General features: G+C 39.8%; 1 protein-coding gene across 1 annotated transcript in view; it reads right to left on the bottom strand.

Moving 5' to 3' along the window:
* Positions 1 to 4,450: 4,450 nt before the first annotated feature.
* LOC127157904 (butyrophilin subfamily 1 member A1) overlaps positions 4,451 to 22,008 on the bottom strand; it is a 131,088-nt gene continuing 113,530 nt past the window's right edge. Inside the window, exons 2-8 of the mRNA XM_051101086.1 lie at positions 17,757 to 17,816; positions 16,913 to 17,263; positions 16,551 to 16,823; positions 16,239 to 16,346; positions 10,342 to 10,437; positions 5,957 to 6,001; positions 4,451 to 5,388 (exon numbers count right to left, since the gene is read on the bottom strand). Coding sequence (XP_050957043.1) covers positions 4,850 to 5,388; positions 5,957 to 6,001; positions 10,342 to 10,437; positions 16,239 to 16,346; positions 16,551 to 16,823; positions 16,913 to 17,263; positions 17,757 to 17,814 — 1,470 coding nt within the window. The 5' untranslated portion in view covers positions 17,815 to 17,816 and the 3' untranslated portion in view covers positions 4,451 to 4,849. The remainder of the gene's footprint in view (positions 5,389 to 5,956; positions 6,002 to 10,341; positions 10,438 to 16,238; positions 16,347 to 16,550; positions 16,824 to 16,912; positions 17,264 to 17,756; positions 17,817 to 22,008) is intronic.

Below are 22,008 nucleotides of genomic sequence, written 5' to 3'. Positions count from 1 at the left end.
GACGCCATGCCAAAAAACTATCTTATCGTCATCGCTGGTGACCTAAACGCGCACGTCGGATCTGAAAGACTCGGCTGGGAGGTCACCTTGGGACATTTTGGCCATGAAGAACAAACAATGGACTTCGGCTCCTGTCCTTCGCTGCAGCCAATAACATGGTCATCGGGAACAGCATCTTCCAGCATCCTCTCAAGCACCGGCTCACCTGGAGAAATCCGAGTGGTAAAGATTCAGCGATGCTGGATTACATCCTCATCAATACCCGATTTCGATCATCCCTTCAAGACGTCCGGGCGATGAGGGGCCTTTACCTGGTGGCTGAGCGGAAGAAGGCAAAGCTTGTCGACTTTGAACGGTATCGGCAACTAAACCGGGACACCCGTAGGATGATGAAGAGGGACCGTGAAGCCTACTGCGACCAAGTGGCTCATGATCTCGAAGAAGCAGCGTCAAGGCACGAGTACCGAACACTCTACCGCACGTTGTGTGGTCTTAGTGGCAAGTCTAAGTCCATAAATGACAACATCAAGAAAGCCGATGGCACTTTTGTTCGCTCGACGGCCGAACGCCTGCAACATTGGAAGGAATTCTTTGACGGTCTCTATAATCACGACCCGCCTCAAGGCCCACCTGCAGCGCCGCCAGTGATCGATCTACCACCCGTGCCGATGTCCGATGCCGAACCGACCCTCGAAGAAGTCAAGCTCGCTGTGTACGCCTTGAAAAATGGGAAGTCACCTGGATTGGATCAGGTTGCCGCGGAAGGAATCAAGGCCGGTGGCGACACCCTCCTCCCTCGACTCCACAACCTCATCAAGTCGATCTGGAGACTCGACAAAGTCCCAACAAGATGGAAGAAGGCCATCATCATCCCGATTCATAAGAAAGGTGACAGCTGCGAGTGCAATAACTATCGCGGAATCAGCCTTCTTTCAGTCATCGGCAAAGTCTTCATGAAAATCCTGCAGTCGCGACTCCTAAAGCACTGCAAACAGACGAGCCGAGAAGAACAAGCTGGATTCCGACCAGGGCGTGGATGTTGCAATCAGATCTTTGCCCTCCGGCAATTGGTCGAGTGGTATATCCGATATGGACAGTGAACAGTGATTGCCTTTATCGACTTCAAATCCGCCTTCGACTGCATCGACTGGATGGCATTGTGGAGAACGCTAGAGGCAGACCATGTCCCTCCGAAGATCATCAGTCTCCTTAAATCAGCGTAAGATGGCTCAACAAGTCTCGGGCGTATTCGGAGCGACCTCTCCGATGAATTCGAGAGTCAGGCAAGGTGATGTAGTGTCCCCGCTGCTTTTTAACATCGTTATTGACGCGATCATGCGCAGAGCATTTGCTGGTCGCCGCGGGGTTCAATTCGCAGATGATCAATTTGTAACAGACCTCATGTTCGCCGACGACAGCGCCATCTTTGCGCAGGATGATGCCGAAGCCACGGACATCCTCTATGACATCGCCCGCCACACTCGACCCTATGGCCTCAAGATCAGTGCCGAAAAGACTAAGGTCATGACAACCGATGGATCACCAGCAATTGTATATCTTGAAGATGTGCAGCTGGAACAAGTGCAAAAATTTAGGTACCTCGGCTCATTGATCCAAGAGAAGAAAATTGCAGCGACGGCAGACATTCACTCAAGAATCGGACAAGCGGCGGCTGCTTTCGCCTCCCTCCGACGGTGCGTCTGGAGGAAATCCAACATCATCCTTTCTACGAAGATCCGCCTGTATCGATCGATGATACTGCCAATTCTCCTCTATGGATCTGAAGCCTGGGTCATTCTCAAGCAAGACCTCAACAAGCTCGAGGTATTTCAAATGCGATGCCTGCGACAAATCCTCCACGTCTCCTTGCGCGACCGCATTAGCAACGACGAGATACGCCACCGATGCCATGATCAACCATCAATTGACGAACAAATTCAGAGACGGCAACTGCGATGGTTCGGCCATGTTTGCCGCATGAGCGATCATCGATTGCCGCATCGTCTGCTATGGCGGCAGTGCCCTGACCACTGGAGGATTAGACGCGATGCGCCGAAGAAGATATGGGTCAAACAGATCGAACACAACCTCAAATCACGTTGTCTCAACTTCGAGCAAGCGAAAACTGTCGCCACGGATCGACAGGCTTGGAAGAAAATCGTTGGTGAAATCGGTACCCCTGCGGCACCCACAGCAGTGTATTGGCTTCGAGGAAGACACCCCCCCGACCGCCAGCTAGGGACCAAAGAAGAAGAAGAAGAATCAATCACTAATGTAAACATTTAAAAGAAAAAAAATCATAGCTTTTGTAGCAATGTCACCGCCATTTTGCAGTACCATCACCTTTGACATCACCAGGTTGGTTGTCTTGCCATTCACATTCAATATTATCACAGTTTGTGCTTGTTAGACAAGGTGAGGCACATCAAGTTTACCTGTACAGAGCCCTGGACATGACATGCAGAGAAAAAGTGGCCACAGTTTAAGATTTCATTCTCACAACTTAAACCGTTCCCTCATTTTATTAATGGAATTAATCAATTTAATTAATAACAGTGTGTTTATTTGGTATTTGGTGAAATATTTCACTGTTATTACCCAGGAAAAAAAAACTGTCACACTATAAGGGATAGGCAGCTGCTGTTTACTGGCAGAGACTAAAAAATACTTTCATTTTAAATATGAAACAGTATCTAAAGCACAGGCTCTATATACAATCCTGGGTATTGCAGTTACGCATTTGTTTTATGGTAAATCCATAGGTTCACATGCTTTTTCCTGCAGCTGTAAATGACTCTTGTTTGAATGTACTTCATGGTTTGATTGTATTCATGTGTTTCGTAACAGTTGTTACAAAAATCTAATGATACTGATTTTTTTGTTAGAAAGGGAGAATTCAACAAATAATTCTAATTTAAGAAGGTTTTGAACTAGTTTAGTCTGAAAGCAAACATATTCAAAACTTAACTGTTAGCTCCCTTCAGTCCTTCGAATTTACATTTTATAAACACACATGTAATCAATTTATATTGTATTTACATCTAAAGTTTGAGAATACAGACTGACTGTATTCCAGCAGTGCCACTGAGCACAACAGTAACTGAAATCAGGATGACTGATGTCCTTAAATAGGCTATTTAAAACTTTTAGTATTACGATAGTTTGTCCTTGTAACGATGGTGAACATTCAGAAGCGAGGGAGGGTAAAATACAGGATTTATTCCACAAACAATCCAAGAACAAGGAGCAAAAACCAAGTGCAGAACTGAGGAAACCAACAACACATTCAACGATAGACAACACCAGGGGTGGCGAACGTCGGTCCTGGAGAGCCGCAGCCCTCCAGTTTTTCGCTTCAACCCTAATTAAACGCACCTGAACAAGCTAATCAGGGTTACTAGAAAGCTACAGGCAGGTGAGTTTTAATTAGGGTTGGAGCTGAACTCCGCAGGGCTGCGGCTCTCCAGGACAAGGCCACCCCTGGACAAGACCAACAAAGACCACTGGAAACAGGAACACGAGCTAACAGAATAACAAGACACACCTGGAAACAATCAGGGAACAAATCAACAAGAAAACTACAAAAGGACTACAAATAGAACAGTAGACATGAACAAAATAAGGCAACCTAAAAGTCCAAATAACAAAAACACAAGGTACAGAAAACCAGATATACAGTATGTAACAGGAGCTTGGCTGTAAAAATCTATTTTGTATCAAACAGAGAGTTTCAGACAGACAGATAACATGAAAACAAGAGAAAAATTAACAGGGTTGGAAAAACACAAGAATTCAATATCAAAATCAATCAGAATTTTATTATTATTATTATTATTATTATGTGATATAATAATAATAATAAAAAAATCAACAAACAGCAAACACTATTGAAGGAGCAGTAACTGTATGATCTTCATGATGCTCTTCATTCATTATCTGCTCCAGATCAAAGTAAATCAGTTAAAGTAAATCATCAGTCTTGTAAATAAATTCATATGGGCATTATTTATAATTTTTTTTATAAATTCATTTCACTAATTTAAGCAGAAGTTTTTAAATCAAAATATTTTAGGAACATAGTAAACATAAAATTACCCTTATGTGTCCAAATTCTTGACTGGTAGTGAAAAATAATAACATTTAAGTTGGCTTGAGAAAAATCACACTTCGTGAAATGCTATTTAAACATATTATTATTCTTCTGTTGACTGTAACTCCTAGTCCAGGGTTCCTGGTTTCAAATCTGATCCTGGAGGGCTGATGCGCTGCATTGTTTAGCTCAAACCATGATCAAGTTCACCTACCTGTGAATTCTAGTGATCCTGACTTGTGTCAGTGTGTTTGATCAGAGTCTGAGCTAAACTGTGCAGGACAGCGGCCCTTAGCTTAGATTTTTGCAACAGTTGCTATATCTTTTCTAACTGATCATATTAACGGTTTTCCTAAAAATTATGATTAAAAATCAGAAAAAAAAAATAAAAATCCCATCGATTTACATTGACAGAATGTTCAGATGAGTCAAGATTTTTCAAACTCCAACTGTCAAAACTCCCAGAATCCCTTGAGACTCAATCAAGCTTTCATTCTATGTACTATTTCTAATCCATTTAGACTCATTTAAGCTTCCACTCTAATATTTCTAATCTATGTATCGTCTAATAGACTGTATTGCCTTCAGACTTTAATTTTTAAAACTATTTTAAACTGAAAACCATCAATCTTTTAAAACTTTCTGGCCTGGTTTTCTCATGGCAACTTCAAAGTTTGTCTACAAACAAATCTGGTTATTGCTGTTACCCTTTTTATTGCATTTTATTTTATTTCATTTGATCATGTAAATTCACTGATCTCATCTGTAATCATCACAGATGATCAGTGGTGTGGAGTTTGTATTTCTATAAAACCCCAAACTAACAAATGGATAGAGTTTCTCTTTAAAAGACTGATCAGTGTAAGTGTAGATATGAAACATGGACTCCACATCATTAAAGCAGACGAGACCCTTCTCATAATCCACAAACACACCGACCCTCTGAGGATTCACTCTCAGAGAAAGAGAGTAAGCGGAAGAATCACGAGCTCGATATAACCCATCTCTCAGTCCAACAATCCAGTATCCATTCTCAGTACTCAGACTCGTCACCCCCTTCCTGTTAACAGATTCTCTGGTCACTCCTAAACACCACTCAGTTTGTCCCTTCACCTGCACCTCAAAGTAAAAACACTCTGAGGAGAATCCATCCTTCCCAACGACACCAAGATTTTTATCAAATCTGTCTTTGTTTCCATCTACTCCTTCTGTTTGTGTCATTTCATATCTCACTTGTTTACCATCATCAGACACGATGAGATGTGGATGAGCCGTATCAGCATCCAGAATCACATTCACTGTGGAAAATATTGAAAAATTCTGCTTTAAAGATGAGTATATAATAAAGATAATGACAATGATTTATTTTTAAAGGAATCATGAGAACTTTACAACAAGACAAACAAAAATAAAGACACTATTACATGTAAATAAATGTAATGTTTAATGTACATTATAGTATAATTTTGTTGTATACACTTTTTGTGGTGTTGCTTTTATGTTTTTATGTAGGTAAAATAAATAATTATAATAAATAAAAAAATAAATAAATATGCCATGAAACATGCCTTTAATTAAAATAAATAACTATGCCTTTTTACTTGTCTGCTCATAAATATATGAGAGCTGAAAACAGAACGTATTAAGTGATACAGGCTTCAGAACAAAATTCATCTTTAGGTCAATAATTTCAATCACCACTTGAAGACAAACAGAATCCAAGAAGACTCTACAGAGTCTATATCTTATAATAAAATATAATTAATTGTATACATATATGAGTGCACAGCATATTCATTCATTATTTTGCTAAATAATTTAAAAGTTATAAATGTATATTTTAATAAGATCATATAAAACATTCACCTTTAGGTAGAACTGTCTTCAGACATTCTGAAAGTTGATCACATTCTAAAGAAAATTCAGTAACAGAGGAGAAAATATGAAAATAAAAATATTAAACTTCTATCATCTTCTATCTGACAAACAAGTTCTGATCATTCAGTTGTGTTAACATCACACAAGTGTACATCAGTGACCATGAACCCAACCATGAAGCTGGTTTAGCTAACTAGCCAGGTAATTTTCAGTTTAGTTTGTGCCAGCTCTGGGTTTTAGGCACCATGAAAGTGGTTTGGCTTTTAGCAGTGTTCCTTTCACCATAGTAACTTACGCTACATGGATAACCTGCTCCAGGACAGATTATGTTCTGGTTTAGAGATCACAAACTGAAATTTGACCAATCAGCTTCAAGCAAACTGACACATCTGTGACACAGTAAAGTCACTCCCCCAGTTTCTCTTGCTCCAGATTAAAGGGCACTACATAGTAAAAGATTTTAGTAATGATTATTTGTTGTAATTATTTTATGATTTACATAATTATTATAATTATTATACTCTTAATCCATTACCACTTTAGTCAGTTTAGTTTAATAGTTAAAGCAGCAGTCCGTAATTTATTTTTTTTTCTTTCTTTCTTTTTTTTTTTTTTTTTTTGTAAAATGTTTATAATTGAGTACATCATGAATTCATTTTCCAAACTGTTGTTGTTGGTGTTGTTTTTGTCTTATCCTGAATCACTACGATACACTCTGTATACCTATATATATAATCAACTATAGCTATTGTAATGTGGCGAGAGAGACATGAAGTGAGCGGATCCAAATGCAAGCTTTTATTATAAAGCAAAGGCAAAGTCATGGTGACAAACAGGCAGGGTCGGACAATAGCAAACAGGTACAACGAAGGCAAGACGAGAGAGTAGTCCATGAAGCAGGTGAGGGTTGATCAGTGGCGAACGTAATCCAAAGGGCAAGGAAAGGGTATTCAAAACAAACGAGCGAGAGGTCCACAAGGCAGGCGGCGAGACAGACAAAGCGAGATGACCAGGCGTGAGAGCTAAACTCAGGGAACTCGAAGCAATACACAACAATACAAAACACCACAACACTCGGCAACATGCAAAGGGAAATCCGGGGCTTATATAGGAGTCTGAGTGGATACAGGTGTTAGCGCAATCAGCGCGATGGGTGATGGGAAAAGTAGTCCAGGGTATAATGCAACAGTCTGTGTAGTGTGAAATGTTAATGAAATGCACAGCGAGGGCAAACCAGACAGGAATCATAACAGCTATACACACTTCACAACTTTCACTTGCGCTGATATGGCAAGATATTTTCTTTAGCTTGACCTCTTTCATGGACAGCTCTTATAATCTTGCTGTGTAAATGTGTTTAAGTTCTTCATATTTTACATACAGTCTCTCTCGTGTATCACAGTTTCAAGGCATGTGATTGGTTGTTTATTACTGATTTCACACTTTCATGTGCACATGCTTCATATAATTAATTGATTAATATTAATGATCAAAAGTGATCAAGGCCTGAGTTGACAGAGAAAGTTGATGATCAGCATCATACCAACAAAGCCAGATTGGATTGGTCTGGTTTTGTCAACTCAAAACTAATCCTGCAACCCTGTTTGTTCAGCCATTATTATGGTACTTCCGGTACATGTTCGAGTTTGATTATATTTTGTGTTAGGGATCTGGATGGAGGACCCAATCACAGAGTGAGTGACAATGGTTTATTGACAAAGCAGATACAAGAGGGTAGAGAGGGGGATAGGTGAAACAGCAGCAGGAACACAGTAAACAAAGAGACAGCTAGGAAAGACCACTGGAAAAGCCTCAGACAACAACTGGTAGAATACTGTAGCAGCAAAGGAAGCAGCAAAACCAGGCAGGTGAAAAGGACAGAGAAAGGCACCATAGAGCTGAGCTCAGAGACTCGTTGACCGCAAACTCTTAGCAGAATACGTGCCAGGCAGGGGGAACCAGCGGGCGAGAACAGGTCAAAGCAGGAAATAAAAAAAATAAATACAAAAGTAACAAAAATAAGAAATGGTTACTAAATTAATGACTTACTGAAATACTAAAAATTTATTAACCAAAGATGCAAACAAAAGACCAGGGTCTGTATTCACAAAACATTTTATCTTACCACGAAGTTCTCCTAAATAGCAGTAAAAGTTTGTAGCTACGAGTTTATTCTTAAACCCCATTCACAAAGGTGCTGAGACAAACTTTTACTAAGGAATAGAGAGAAGTCTTAAGCAAAGAGTAAGGGTGGGGTTGATCTCGTTGCTATAGATGATGTCAGCATGCTTACTAACTTTGCACATAAGTGGTTCTCAAACCTGGTCCTGGGGGTCCTGGTCCTGCACATTTTGCATGTCTCCCTTATTTAACACATCTGATTGAGATAATCAGCTCATTAGGAGAGAAATCCATGAACTGAACTAATGAGCTGATGATCTCAATAAGGAAGACATGCAAAATGTGCAGAGCAGTGGATCCTCAGGACCAGGATTGAGAACCACTGATGTACACATCAGTCTACAACACTGATATATTTCTATTTGTATAGATCATGAACTCGCCATTATGACCTCATCCTCATCAGCAACATTTAGCGACTGTTTTAACTAATTTCAATTGAAAGCAGATGGCAACACTCATCATTTTTTTGTGAGGTCATTAAAACCCTCCACACATCACTTTGGCCACAGTTGTGTTTGGTGGGGTCAGTGTCACAATATTTAAGAGCCTGCTTACGGTGTCTTCACCAGTGCATTGCTACATTTTCCCATTTTTTAGAGAAAAAAAAAATCTAATTATTACTTTTATTTCTGCAGTTAAAACATTGATTTGTAGAGTGGAATAAGTTATTAATTTCTTACTTTGTGAGTTACAAAATAAATTGTAACCAAAAGGTTGCGGGTTCGAGTCCCAGGTCCGGCAGGGATTGAAGGTGGGGGGAGTGAATAACCAGCGCTGTCTCCACCCTCAATACCATGACTGAAGTGCCCTTGAGCAAGGCACTGAATCCCCAATTGCTCCCCGGGCACTGGAGCAATGGCTGCCCACTGCTCCGGGTGTGTGTTCACAGTGTGTGTGTGCGTGCGTGCGTGTTCACTTCTCACTGCTGTGTGTGTGCACTCGTGATGATCGTTAAATGCAGAGGACCAATTTCGACTATGGGTCACCATAGTTGACAGTACGTTGTCACTTTCACTTTCATCATTACATAACTCCAATATGTTATATGTTCATTAGAAAGTGTGTGTCTCCTCCTCTTTGCTGCCATCTTGTTACTCCTAACTAGGCTAGGAGACCTCTGCTGCTCTCTTAAGTAATTTAGGAGCTGAGACCTAGTCTTAACACTTAGGAACGTTTATGAATCACTCTTATTCATAAGTCTATAAATAAGAGTAAAATTAGGTCATGCCTAGAATTTTGACACACTTAAGACTAACATTTTACTCTGAGCGACTTTATACATATTGCCCCAGGACTAGAAAATTAGATGAATACTAAAATTTAAACAAAAAGACAAAAAAAAAAAAAATAAAAATCCAAAAACCAAGCAGCAGGATAAGAACATAGAATACACAGGACTTGACAAGACCAACCAGGCAAGAGGGAAGGAAGACATACTCAGCCACATTCACAGAGACAGAAATTGAGACAATGATAGTGAGGGTGAAAATGACTACAGAACGGCAAAAACAAGTCGACAAGAGGAACTATAAATAGGGTGGAAAGCACACGAGGAACAGGTGAGAGCAATTAGACTAACAAGGACTCGACAAGGGCTAACAAGAGTCTGTTATAAAGAGGAAACAAGGAGGAGGGACTAGAGAAGCACATGGCTGACAAAAACAACAAAGCCATGAGCTGACACATAAGACAAGCATAGACACGTGAAACAAAGACAAAACAAACAGTGTCAGGGCAGAACCCTGACAGTTGTGTGTGTGTGTGTGTGTGTGTGTGTGTTTATGTCTCCTTTGTTGCCTGGGTTAATTGCTGTCTTTGTTGCCTTGGTTACTGATTTATTTACACCAGTCCTATGTTTAGGTAATTGTGCCCTTGTGTATTTATAGCCTTTTTTTTGTTTTGTTACTGATGTTATCTTCTCATTTTTAAGTTGGTTGCTCAGTTCATTGATTTTTGCCAGTGTGCTCTGCTCCTTTTTCATTAAACAATACTGCTTGCACTTACATTCAACTCTATATTGTCTTTTTTGCAACCAGTCATGACAGACCTGAATAAATATGCATTATATAAACAACCAGCAACCATTTACCAGACTCAAGATGTACACAAAATAAATGAATGCACACAGTTAAAACAGTATTTTACATGAATAATGAATTAATAACGTAATAATAATAAGATAAATTCACCATGTTGTATTCTCTTCTTCTCATTCTGAAGTTGACTGCGTTCATTCTGTAGTTGACTGCGTTCATTCTGTAGTCGACTGTGCTCATCGCGTAGTTCTAAAAAAGATTTACAATATAGACAAGAGAAAACAGAATTCAACAACAAATACAAAAATAATTTGTGAATGATGAAAAATAATAAATTACAGGACCTAAAATATACATATAAGTATATGAATATACAATATCTGTTAATTGAATATTTTGTGGATGAAAATAGACTTGACATTAATACTGAATTAAATATTTGGTGTCACTTTAGTTTGGGGGCAAATTGTAACTAACTACTTAGTACAATTTTTGCCTCAATAAACAAAGCTCTAGCTGCTTTTTTTTAAACTAAACTGCTTATTAATAGTTTGTAAGGAAGTTGTTACATTTAGGTAGTGTTGGGTTCGAGTCCACCTAAGTCGAGTCCAAGTCGAGTCCGAGTCCAAAATGGGCAGAGTCGGACTCAAGTCCGAGTCCAAGGAAACACTACTGTTTGTCAGAATTCTTTGTCAGAATTGTTTTAACCCAGGGGTGCCCAAAATCAGTCCTGGAGGGCCGGTGTCCTACAGAGTTTAGCTCCAGCCCCAGTTAGACACACCTGAACCAGCTAATCAAGCTCTTACTAGGCATACTAGAAACCCCTTGGCAGGTGTGTTGAGGCAAGTTGGAGTTAAACCAAGGACCAGGACTGAGTTTGGGCACCCCTGTTTTTAACCTTTACAACTAGAAAAATGCAATGTCAATTGAAATGTAAGAAAAGCAAATCTCTAGTGGATCTTGCCATTTTGATTTTTGATTTTATGACATCTCATAAGTGTCCATGTTCTGCTTAGCAAACTTAAAGTCATGTAACAGAAGTTTTGGCTGACTTATGCTTACATATTTCAGAGTGAAACAGGTTTTAGAATGTGTTAATTTATAACTTTATTCATTAATATACAGTCATGTGAAAAAGTTAGGACACCCTGTTGAATATCATGGCTTTCTGTATCAGGACATAATAAAAAAATATCTGGTCCTTGGCAGGTCTTAAAATTTGGAAAATAAATCCTCAGATAAACATCATCACATGACATATCACACAGTGTCATTATTATTTAAGAAAAATACAGCCAAGAGGGAAAGGACGTGTGACAAACTTATGAGTCAATTGCTTGTAGATCCACTTTTAGCAGCAATAACTTGAAGCATTCATTTTCTGTGTGACTTTATAAGTCTCTCACATCGTTCTGGAGGAATTTGGACCACTCTTCTTTTCAACATTGCTCCAGTTTATTAAGGTTTGTGGGCATTTGCTTATGCACAGCTCTCACCACAGCATTTGAGTCAGGATGAGCTCTGGACTTGGACTGGGCTGTTGCAACACCTTGATTCTTTTCTTTTCAGCCATTCTGTTGTAGATTTTCTGGTTTGCTTGGGATCATTATCCTGTTGCATGACCCAATTTTGGCCCAACATTAGATGTGTGACAGATGCCCTCACATTTGACTCTATTTTTGTTTAGTAAATAATGACACAGTACAATTTGTCATGTTTTGTTATTCATCTGAGGTTTTATTTTCAAAATTTTAAGACTAGCCAAAGACCTTTTTTTTTTTAATGATGTCCTGATATGGAAAACCATGGAATTCAAAAGGGTGTCCTAACTTTTTCACATGACTGTAGTAAATGTATAAATTCAAGAATGGGGGTAAAGGAGTCGGTATCTTGGTGAATGGAACCTTAACCCTGTCACTCCCATTTTTGAACACAGACATAAAAATGCACTATCCACTATCCTATTTTTATAATTCATGAATGAAAACATTTTGTAATATGATTTCGATGTACAATTTCCGTGGTAATGAAATGTCTGATTTTAAAATGCCTTTCAAAAGATGAATTTTGAGATTTTAAGTTTTGAACTGATATATGTTTTCTAAAGCATGATAGGGAAAAAGCCAATGAAGAAAGTATTTTGTAGGTCAGAGCTCATGTTATGATGTAGATTTTTTAAGTTACACTCTTGACACATATTAATCTATTACTTTTCCTACACACTTTGTAACACAAAATATGGTAAAATATCTATTAAGGAGTCTTAGACCTCTCCGACGATGTATAGTTTGTCATGATTAGATTAGGATTTATTTGTAATATGATGAAGTAAACGTCCCACTGAGCGGACGGTGACAATTAAAGGGTTAAGAGCAGAAAATGCACCCCTTTCATTTCTGATTGTGGCTGTGTGTGTTTTGGATTTTATATGACTTTTTTTCTTGGATGAAAATGAGGTTGTGAGGGATAAACCTATAGTCTTTACAATGGTATACACTGTGTATAAAGCCCTACATATACTTTCCATCAGTCCCAGCAAACTCACACCTGTTTTATTTTTGAATGCATTTATAGTTACATTAATTACAATACATTACATTATATAAAGAAAATTATGTATCATTGAATTACTACAAAATCATGCGCACCCAAGGTGCGTTTTGGACCCATTAAAACTATTGCTGCAAAGATGTTAGAAAAATTATTTTTCTTTGAAGCTAGAAACTGCCACCATGTTTAAAATATAATAATAATTTCAATACAGAAAAAAAAACTAATCAATTAATGTAAGTAAAACGTTGCCAAGCTTACTGAAGGCAAGTAAACACTCCAAGTAGGCCTATTACTTACAAACAAAAGGATAAATAAATATATTAATCAAAAATACTAATGAAATAATATTTTTAAAGATAGTATCTTTTTAAAGATAGTTTTATTTTTAGGTAGGTCTATCTAAAGGCTATTACAGAAACAGACTACAGACATTTCATGAAGTAATAAATGTTAAAATAAATCACTGCAAAATCTTCAGTGTATACATTAAAAGACGATTCTTATTACAGTTAATAAGTGATTCAGTCAAGAACAGTGAGTGATTTTCTCTTTTTCTTTTATTGTTTGATTAATATTTATGACGTGGTCGGCGGATGCAGGTTTACGCTGCTGTCGCTTTAAGATCTGACGCACAGATAAAATATTTTGACGCGTCAGTATTTCTCCCAACTGTTCAGGTTTACTTAAGACAAAACCGACTTAATTTACATGAATAGTCTCTAAGACGAGCATGTGTGTATCAATAACAGACCCTATTAGAAGCGAAACAGAACTCGGCATTTGCACCCTGAGAGGCGCGTTCTGTGAGCGCGCTTTGAGTTTGTGCGCACATAAACCCGTCAGCTTTCAAGTAGCCTACTGGACAAGACTTAAAAACACATGCAAATACTAAATATCACTTTCGAGTCCGAGTACCCCAACTCTACATTTAGGTATGGGATAGATCCTAAATCTGCTTTATAATACTAATAAACAGCCAATGTGCTACTAATATGCATGCTAAATGTTGTAAACTCCACATAATGTTTCACATATGAGATAACATATCTAAACAAAAATCCATTTTACATTTTTGTAACATAATTCATTACATGTATTATTTTCAGTGTTTTTGCAGAGCTTGACACAGACAACACCATTAAAACTGCAATTAAAAATTCATCCTGTTCAACCAAGGAAACCAGCTAACAAGACTATACATATGAAGTCATTCAATATTGTTTAAAGTTTTCATCATAGATTGATGATAAAACACACAAACTGTCACACCCCTGTGGACAGTTCTCCTTGGTTTTTCCCTGTGTATGCCCTTATTTGGTCTTTCCAAATAAGGAATTCGTAAGGATTTCCTTATGAACATCCAGCAGGCAGAGAGGCTATTGGAGCGATACGTGGAGGAATTCCTGAGCGTTGTACACCTGGTGAGTTGGAGCGATGCGATGATTAACGCGTGTTTTCAGATGTTGCTAAATGATGACAAGTTGTTCTGTTCCATAGCGTAATTTATTAATTATGTATTAATTTTAAAATTACCGTAGCGGAATTTATTAATTATGTCCTTGCTCTTTGTAATTCCAATTTCTATGTCGATGTGGAAGATTCTAATCTTCCCCCCATCTGTAAACACGTGACCGCTCCAGCTCACCACCAGCCAGCGTCCTCCACCTGCTGCTCCAATGAACTCACTCCCTCCAGTCCTCCCTCGAGAGCCTGAGCGGTGTCCAGAGCCCGAACGCCCTCCAGAGCCGGCGCCTCCCGTGCGCCTTCCAGCCCGAGCGCCCTCCAGAGCTGGTGCTTCCCGAGCGCCCTCCAGAGCCGGCGCCTCCCGAGAACCTTCCAGCCCGAACGCCCTCCAGAGCCGGCCCCTCCCGAGAACCTTCCAGCCTGTGCGCCTTCCAGAGCCGGCGCCTCCCGAGCGCCTTCCAGAGCCGGCGCCCTGTTGAGCCGGCGCCTCCCGACCGCCCTCCTGTGCCTGCGCCTCCCGAGCCCCCTCCTGAGCCGGAGCCTCCTAAGCCCGGCCTTCCTGTACTCTCCCGGGCTGACAATACCCTAAGTTCCCCCAAGAAAATTTTGGGGGGGGGGCTACCCACCTGATCTTCTCTGGCTGTCTGGACTGTGTACTCGGCCATGGCTTCCCGAACTCCTTGATTCGCCATGGCCGTCTGGACCGTGTACTCGGCCATGGCTTCTTGAGCTCCCTGACCCGCCATGGTAGCCTGGATTATGTACTTGGCCATGGCTTCCCGAGCTCCCTGATCCTGCATGGCATCCCGGAGTGTATGCTCTGCCATGGCTCCCTGAGCTCCCTGACCCGCCATGGCTCCGAGCTCCCTGATCCACCCTGGAGGCGTACCTCCTCTCCCTCCTGTGTCTGCCCTGCACGAGCCTCCAGGACGCCCACCCCCCCTCCTCGGTGTATTTGTTGCGGCGCTAGTCACGCCTTTAATGTCACACCCCTGTGGACTGTTCTCCTTGGTTTTTCCCTGTGTATGCCCTTATCTGGTCTTTCCTGTTCCTGTTCTACAAACATTTGATATGTGGTGAAAATTAAATTGTTTATGACTTTCAGGAAAAAAAAAGAAAAGTAAAGTCAAACATGTGAAGATCTGCAATATAAAAGGAGTGAACCTCACTGACAACTTCAGTCTTTTCTGAGGTCACTGGCAGTTTAAACCGAATGGCCTCCACCCAAATATCCTGGTGGAAGAGTGTTAAAGGACAACATATACTTCTTCCTCCATCATACTTCAGCAGTGTGTGCCAGTCCACTCAACCTGAATGGCACACACACCGCTGAACAGAGTATGAATGAGCACAGGATTTCACATCAGCTCCTGAATCATCATGTGGTTCACACATCCCACAAGAACAATGATAACACCACACAGCCACAACAAGCACTGCTCATGGACACCATCCCGACTGAGTCCTGCCTTGGTCAAGATTTGGAGAAACTTGTTAATTCTTTTATCACCAGCAGGGTGGACTATTGTAATGGACTCCTGACCAGCTTTCCCATAAAGGCCATTAGATAGCTGCAGCTCATCCAGAACACTGCTGGCAGGATTCTGACTAAAACCAGAAAATCTGACTATATCACACTAGGTCCTCAGGTCCTTACACTTATTACTTGTTTATAAATCACTCAATGATCTAAGACCTCAATATATTGCAGATGTGCTAACTGAATTCAAACCAATCAGATCACTCAGATCATTAGGATCAAGTCATTTAGATATACCGAGGGTTCACACAAAACAAGTGCAGTCTGCTTTTAGCTATTACGCTACCTGCAGCTGGAATCAGCGTCCAGAAAAGATCAGATGTGCTAAAACAGTAGCCATATTTAAATCTAGAGTAAATCACATCTGTTTAGCTGTATATTTACTGAATGAGCTCTGTGCTCTGTGTTACGGCCAAATGATTGCCTTGAAAATTATCCCCATACTCCTTTATTTACATAAATATATAAGATAACAAGAATTCAAGCATTTTACCTCTGTTTTTATGAGCAAACGCAGCTATCAGTATTCCAGCAGTCACACTGAGCACAACAAAAACTGAAATCAGGATGATTGATGTCCTCCAAGAACTATACCTTTTACCTATTAAACAAAGTAAAGTAATTAACCACATTGTAATCAAATATATTTGACAAGATGATTAAAAAATCTATAATGTTGAGTTCTGAATGGTACATAGAAATGTTTCAACTTTATGACACAATGGACTGATAATCATAAAATATTTTTACTGAATCAAAAATACCATGAGATCACAAAAACAGAAACAAAAGTGTCCGTACTTACTTGTGGTGATAATCTGTGTTTCCAGCACGTGATGTCTCAGTTTGACTCTGCAGTGAATCTTGTCGTCTCTGTGATGTACAGTGATGGTGTGTTTCACATTGAATCTGTCTTCATTTCTGTGTGTCTCTGTAGTTTCTGAACTCAAACTGACTCCTTCACTGTTCAGCCACTCAAGATCAGGTTTAGGATACCAACCTTCAGATTCACACTGTAGATGAAGCCCTCCTGAATGATCAAACCCATCTACAGTGATCACTGGAGGACGTCCTACAGCTACAGATCAACAAGAAGAACATGCAGTTGTTGTTCTGGCATTTTTTGGTTTGATCAGCACATGTTCGTTATTTAAATGGTTTACTCACCCTCAACACTGACATTAACAGTGGTGTCATCATACTGGTATTTGGACTGAATAAAACACTTATAACGTCCTTCATCAGAGACTCGGACTGATGAGAGTTTGAGTGATGCATTTCCTCTCTGTAGTTCTTGATTATTCAGTTCTGTTCTCCCTCTGTAGGACTGAATCTGATCTGTGTATTTGTCTACATGATCATCATAAAGATGCACTTGTGAGTCTTTCAGATCAGGTCTAAACCACTCCACTCTCATGTCCACAACACTGATGTTGGGTTTGACTGAACAGGGCAGAATCACATCTTCACCAGCTGCAGCAAATACAGGATCTGTAGGTCCCACTACCTTATACTGCTCTGTAAAAGAAAAAGAGAGCAGGTCTAATTGAACGTGAAGCTTAAGTTAAACTGTCAATCTTCAAAACAGCAAGTCATAAAAGTAGTTGAACTGTCAACCTTTAAAACGGTAAGTCATAAAAGTAGTCCTTAACTTGTCATCATATTTGAATGTGCACAAGTGTGAATGAGACTTTAAGGCTACTGTGTTTTAATGTAAAGCAGTAACTATCCTTCTCCACACATTGGCTCTGCATCTGATCATTTGAGAGACTTCATCTAGAGACCTGTGCGGGACAGATATTTTCCACCCTCTCCTTTGAACATTGTTCTTTTTTTTTTGAAAGTCAATGAATGCAAAAAAATATATATTTGTGGTACTCTCCCATTCACTGCTCTTAAAGTTAACCCAACTATGATGACTTCCACAGCTGAAAAACCCAGAAATGTAAAAAAGATCCATGAATGGATTTGAACACACACTTCATCTCTTTACATGGGTGTAGAAAATTACCTGATCTTGAATCTGTAATTCCACTAATAATCAGCAGAGTCACACAAATGAACTTCATTGCTGGAGGACACAGATGATGAAAAGAAAAATATGAATACAAAAACTTACAATAAACAGACAAATGTGTTTTGCCTCCGAATACTTGCACATTTACACTTATGGGCCAAATACAACATTTTCATCATACATATCTACAATCAACAGGTTAAATTAATCCAGACAAAGCAAGACACAAATGTACAGTGTGTATCTATGTAGCTTTATTTAACCTTATTCTTTTTAAAAATGTATTTATATGGTTTAGTATCACTTTATAACCTACCTAACTAGTTAAATGCATCTGATCTCAAGTCAAACTCATGATAGACACACTTGTTCAGGAAAATGTGTTTCTCGACTTACCTGCAATTGAACATTGATGAGTTCACTGGAGTTTCTGAATAAATTATTGATATGATTATATGGGAATTAACTAAATGTTGATACGAGAGTTCGTAATCGAAAGTAGAATATTTCTGTCTCAGTTATACTTTGACCTGTAACTAAATGATTTACCTGATGACACGCCCTCCACAACACCTGACCATAATCCAACTGCCGAAATCATTCTCTGTTTGCAGAAATGTGTCTTCAGACTTTGAGTGCAGGGCTTGTAGCTTAACTGACTTTTTTTATTATTATTATTTATTTTTAATTGCTATTTATGTAGCTTACAAAACTCCACTCAGGCCACACTTACAACACAGTCAGTTTTTATAATGCAAAGCAGATAATGCCATTTCAAACAAATCTGATTTTTATTAATGTTACCAGAAACTTGACATTCATTTTATAAACCACAGTAGGGAAAAGCTATCTAGCTCTATTTGTTTCGTATGTAAAACATTTTACTATGATAAAACAAATGGGAACAAATAGTTGAGTTTCACCAATAAAGTGACATAGGCCCAACATGTCAGCCTTTGATCATAGAACTAAGCATGTAAATATCATCTTACTAAGACATTATTAAAGATACAGAGGGACAGCTGATATTTACGCACATTTTATGTAGGTAGTCTGATTTAATGTTATAAAAATCTCAGTAACACTTTAGAATAGGGAACACTTATACACTATTAACTACAACTTTTCCCTTAATAAATTCCTAATTCCTAATTAGTCAGTAGGGTAGTTGTTAAGTTTAGGTATTGGGTAGGATTAGGGATGTATGATAAGGTCATGTAGAATAAGGCATTAATATGTGCTTAATTAGTAATATGCATGCTAATAAGCAATTAGCTAAGAAAGCGTAAAATAAAGTGTTACCAAAATCTCATTGATTTACATCCTATCAGAAATAAACACCATATAAATATCAGCATCTGCACTAAATGTAATAGTTTTGCTCAGTTTGAACCTCTGAATAAAACTTGAGTGTGAGCTCAATGTTCTCCCTGTATTATACTATATGAGCCATTAAAGCCTGATGTATCAAATATGATACACAACATAAAACCTTTCATTTAAATATTTACAGGCTTTAAAATACTGTATATGCTAGTATATGAAAATTGTAAGGATGTTAAAACACTGTTGTTTGTTTGTTCAAATAAGGGTCCTACTCCAAACACAAGTTCCAATCAGAGACGAAAAACTGCTGGATATTGTGGCCTGATCACTGTATTCTGAGAAAGAGGTGATATATTAACCAAAAACAGATGTAAAGCTGTGAAGTTTGATCCACCTTTGATTCACCAGGCACTGAAGACTGTATGATCCTACAAGACCCAATCTAATGATTCACCAATACATATTTCAGTCTGACTATTTGATTTCATCTGAGTTGTCATCATTACAGTTGTACTATGTATCTGCAATACATGGTCCACCCTGTTTATTTTATCAAAAACTAATCAAATCATTACATATTTAATCTGCTTGATGTGGCTATATATTGCCTTTTGTGTCTTATTAGATGATATTTTCTAATAATAAATATATAATTTAATTTCATAGATTGGATTCTGATTTACAACTAGAAAACCACCCCAGAAATATCTATATACATTTTAATAATAAAACATTCATTTTTTTATCAGTTTGTAACACTATGTAATGGTCAGTGATTTTCTGACACATTCCTGCTGTGTTAGGTTCTCATCTGAAACAGCAGTGATGCGCTGGAGAAACTGCGGCACCTATACAGCACCCATGGAGATCCATCTGCAGACAGATGATGCCAAAGGCACCTTCACCATCCAGGTATCTTCAACCCATACAACTCCTTGCTCAAGAGCTCATACAACTCCTACCTCAAGAACATCATGGGTTAGAATCAGATTAAACATGCCACTTTTTTTAATACTCCAGACCAATAGCATTTTAAGGGAAGAAGATGAAGAACCGCAAATCTGCACTCATCTTATACATGGCTTCTCTGCAGTCTAACTTAAGGAAATCCATTGTAGTACTTTTATCCCTGTGTTGAATGTATTGATCAACATTTTTGTGCTCTGATTTGCAGGACACGGGTGTTGGGATGAACAGAGAGGGGCTGGTTGGGCAGCATCACTTGATCTGGATGGTGAAAAGTCAAGTCAAGTCAAGTCACCTTTATTTATATAGTGCTTTTTACAGTACAGCTCCCTCAAGTTAAACCATTCAGGGCTTTATAAGTAATTAGCAAGATATACCATGTTCAATAGGGAGTCAGTTGTCAGAACTGGGCTATTATGGTCATACTTCCTGGATCTAATAAGAATTCTAGCTGCTGCATTTTGGACCAGCTGGAGTTTGTTTATTAAGTTTGCAGTCAGAGCAAATATCAAATAAAGCAGAATGATAATCTAACCTCATGAATGCATAAATTAACATTTCTACATTTGGCATTGAGTCTCACTGAACTCTTTCAAAGTCTGCTGTTCCTCATTCTAACGGTGGTTTTATTTCATGCCCCTCTTGTTCTTTCTATATCAGGCTTTTCTGGATACTCTTCAGAATCAAGCGGAGGTCCAGCAGCTCCATTATTGGTCAGTTCGGTGTGGGATTTTACTCTGCCGTCATGGTGGCTGATAAAGTGGACTTGTATTCTCAGTCAGCAGAACCAGGCACTCCTGGATACAAGTGGTCTTCAGACAGGTGAGACAAATGTGAAAATAGATGGATTCAATAACAGATTTTGGACAAAAAGAATATGTCTTTCTATTAAATCTTTTTTAATTATGGCAGAAATCATAATTACACTTATTTTGGTCAATATCGTAATCACGATTATTTAACACTCAAAGTAACTAGAGATTTCAGCCAGCTTTTGCCATATTTGTGGCTATTAGACTGTCTTTAGGCATCTAAACAAACACTTGAATAAAATCAATCACAAATGTATATTTGACTCACTGAGTTCCCCTTAAGTCGTTTCACTACGACGTTACATATGGGAACTCGCTTGAGAGTCCAATCATCTCTGAGCCTAGGCCGCGTTAAAGTCCCGCCGCTCGTTCACGAGAAGGCTCCCCTCGTTGCCTTCCCGCGGTAGGTCGTTAGCCCGTCAAGGGTTTTCAGCTACCGCGGCAAGGCACTTGGGGGACTTGCAGGTGACCGTGCAGAACGCACCCTGCATCACCGCGCGGTCCCGTCGAGTGGCCAGAGCAGTACACTTCCCCGCAAGCCAGGCCGAGTGTCTCCTTTGGTGCTCCGCAGGAGGTAGAGATGTCTGCTTCAGCATCAGAGGGGGAGTCGGAAGGTGAGGCGGTCGCTGCCCCGTCTGAGGCGGACGCTGAACTTTCGGCTATGCTCCTCCGAGGAGGAGATCGGTTTGGAGGTGCCTAAAACACCTCTGGCCGATCCTTCGAGGTTGGATGATTGGTTTCTGGGGAGATCATCCGCGGCACCGCCGCGCTCCCCCCCCCAGTGCCTTTCTTCCCGGAGGTGCACGAGGAGCTGGTAAGGACGTGGCGGGCTCCATATTCATCTCGCCCACGCCCCAGCTCCTCTCCCCTCGCCACCCTCGACGGCGGGGCAGCCAAGGGTTATGTGGCGGTCCCCCAGGTTGAGCGCGCTGTCGCGGTGCATTTATGCCTGCGAGGCGCTGCCACCTGGCGGGATCGGCCCCATCTCCCGTCCAGGGCGTGTAAGCTTTCGTCCGCTCTCGTGGGCAGGGCTTATCACACCGCTGGACAGGCTGCCACTGCCCTGCACGCCATGGCAACCTTGCAGGTGTACCAAGCCAAGGCGTTAAAACATCTGCACGAGGGTGGTCCTGACGAAGGGG

The sequence above is a fragment of the Labeo rohita genome, unplaced genomic scaffold (assembly GCF_022985175.1).
Source record: "Labeo rohita strain BAU-BD-2019 unplaced genomic scaffold, IGBB_LRoh.1.0 scaffold_125, whole genome shotgun sequence".
NCBI classification, from domain to species: Eukaryota; Metazoa; Chordata; class Actinopteri; order Cypriniformes; family Cyprinidae; genus Labeo; species Labeo rohita.
Note: the sequence above shows the minus strand (reverse complement) of the source record. Positions and strands in the feature narration are given on the sequence as shown.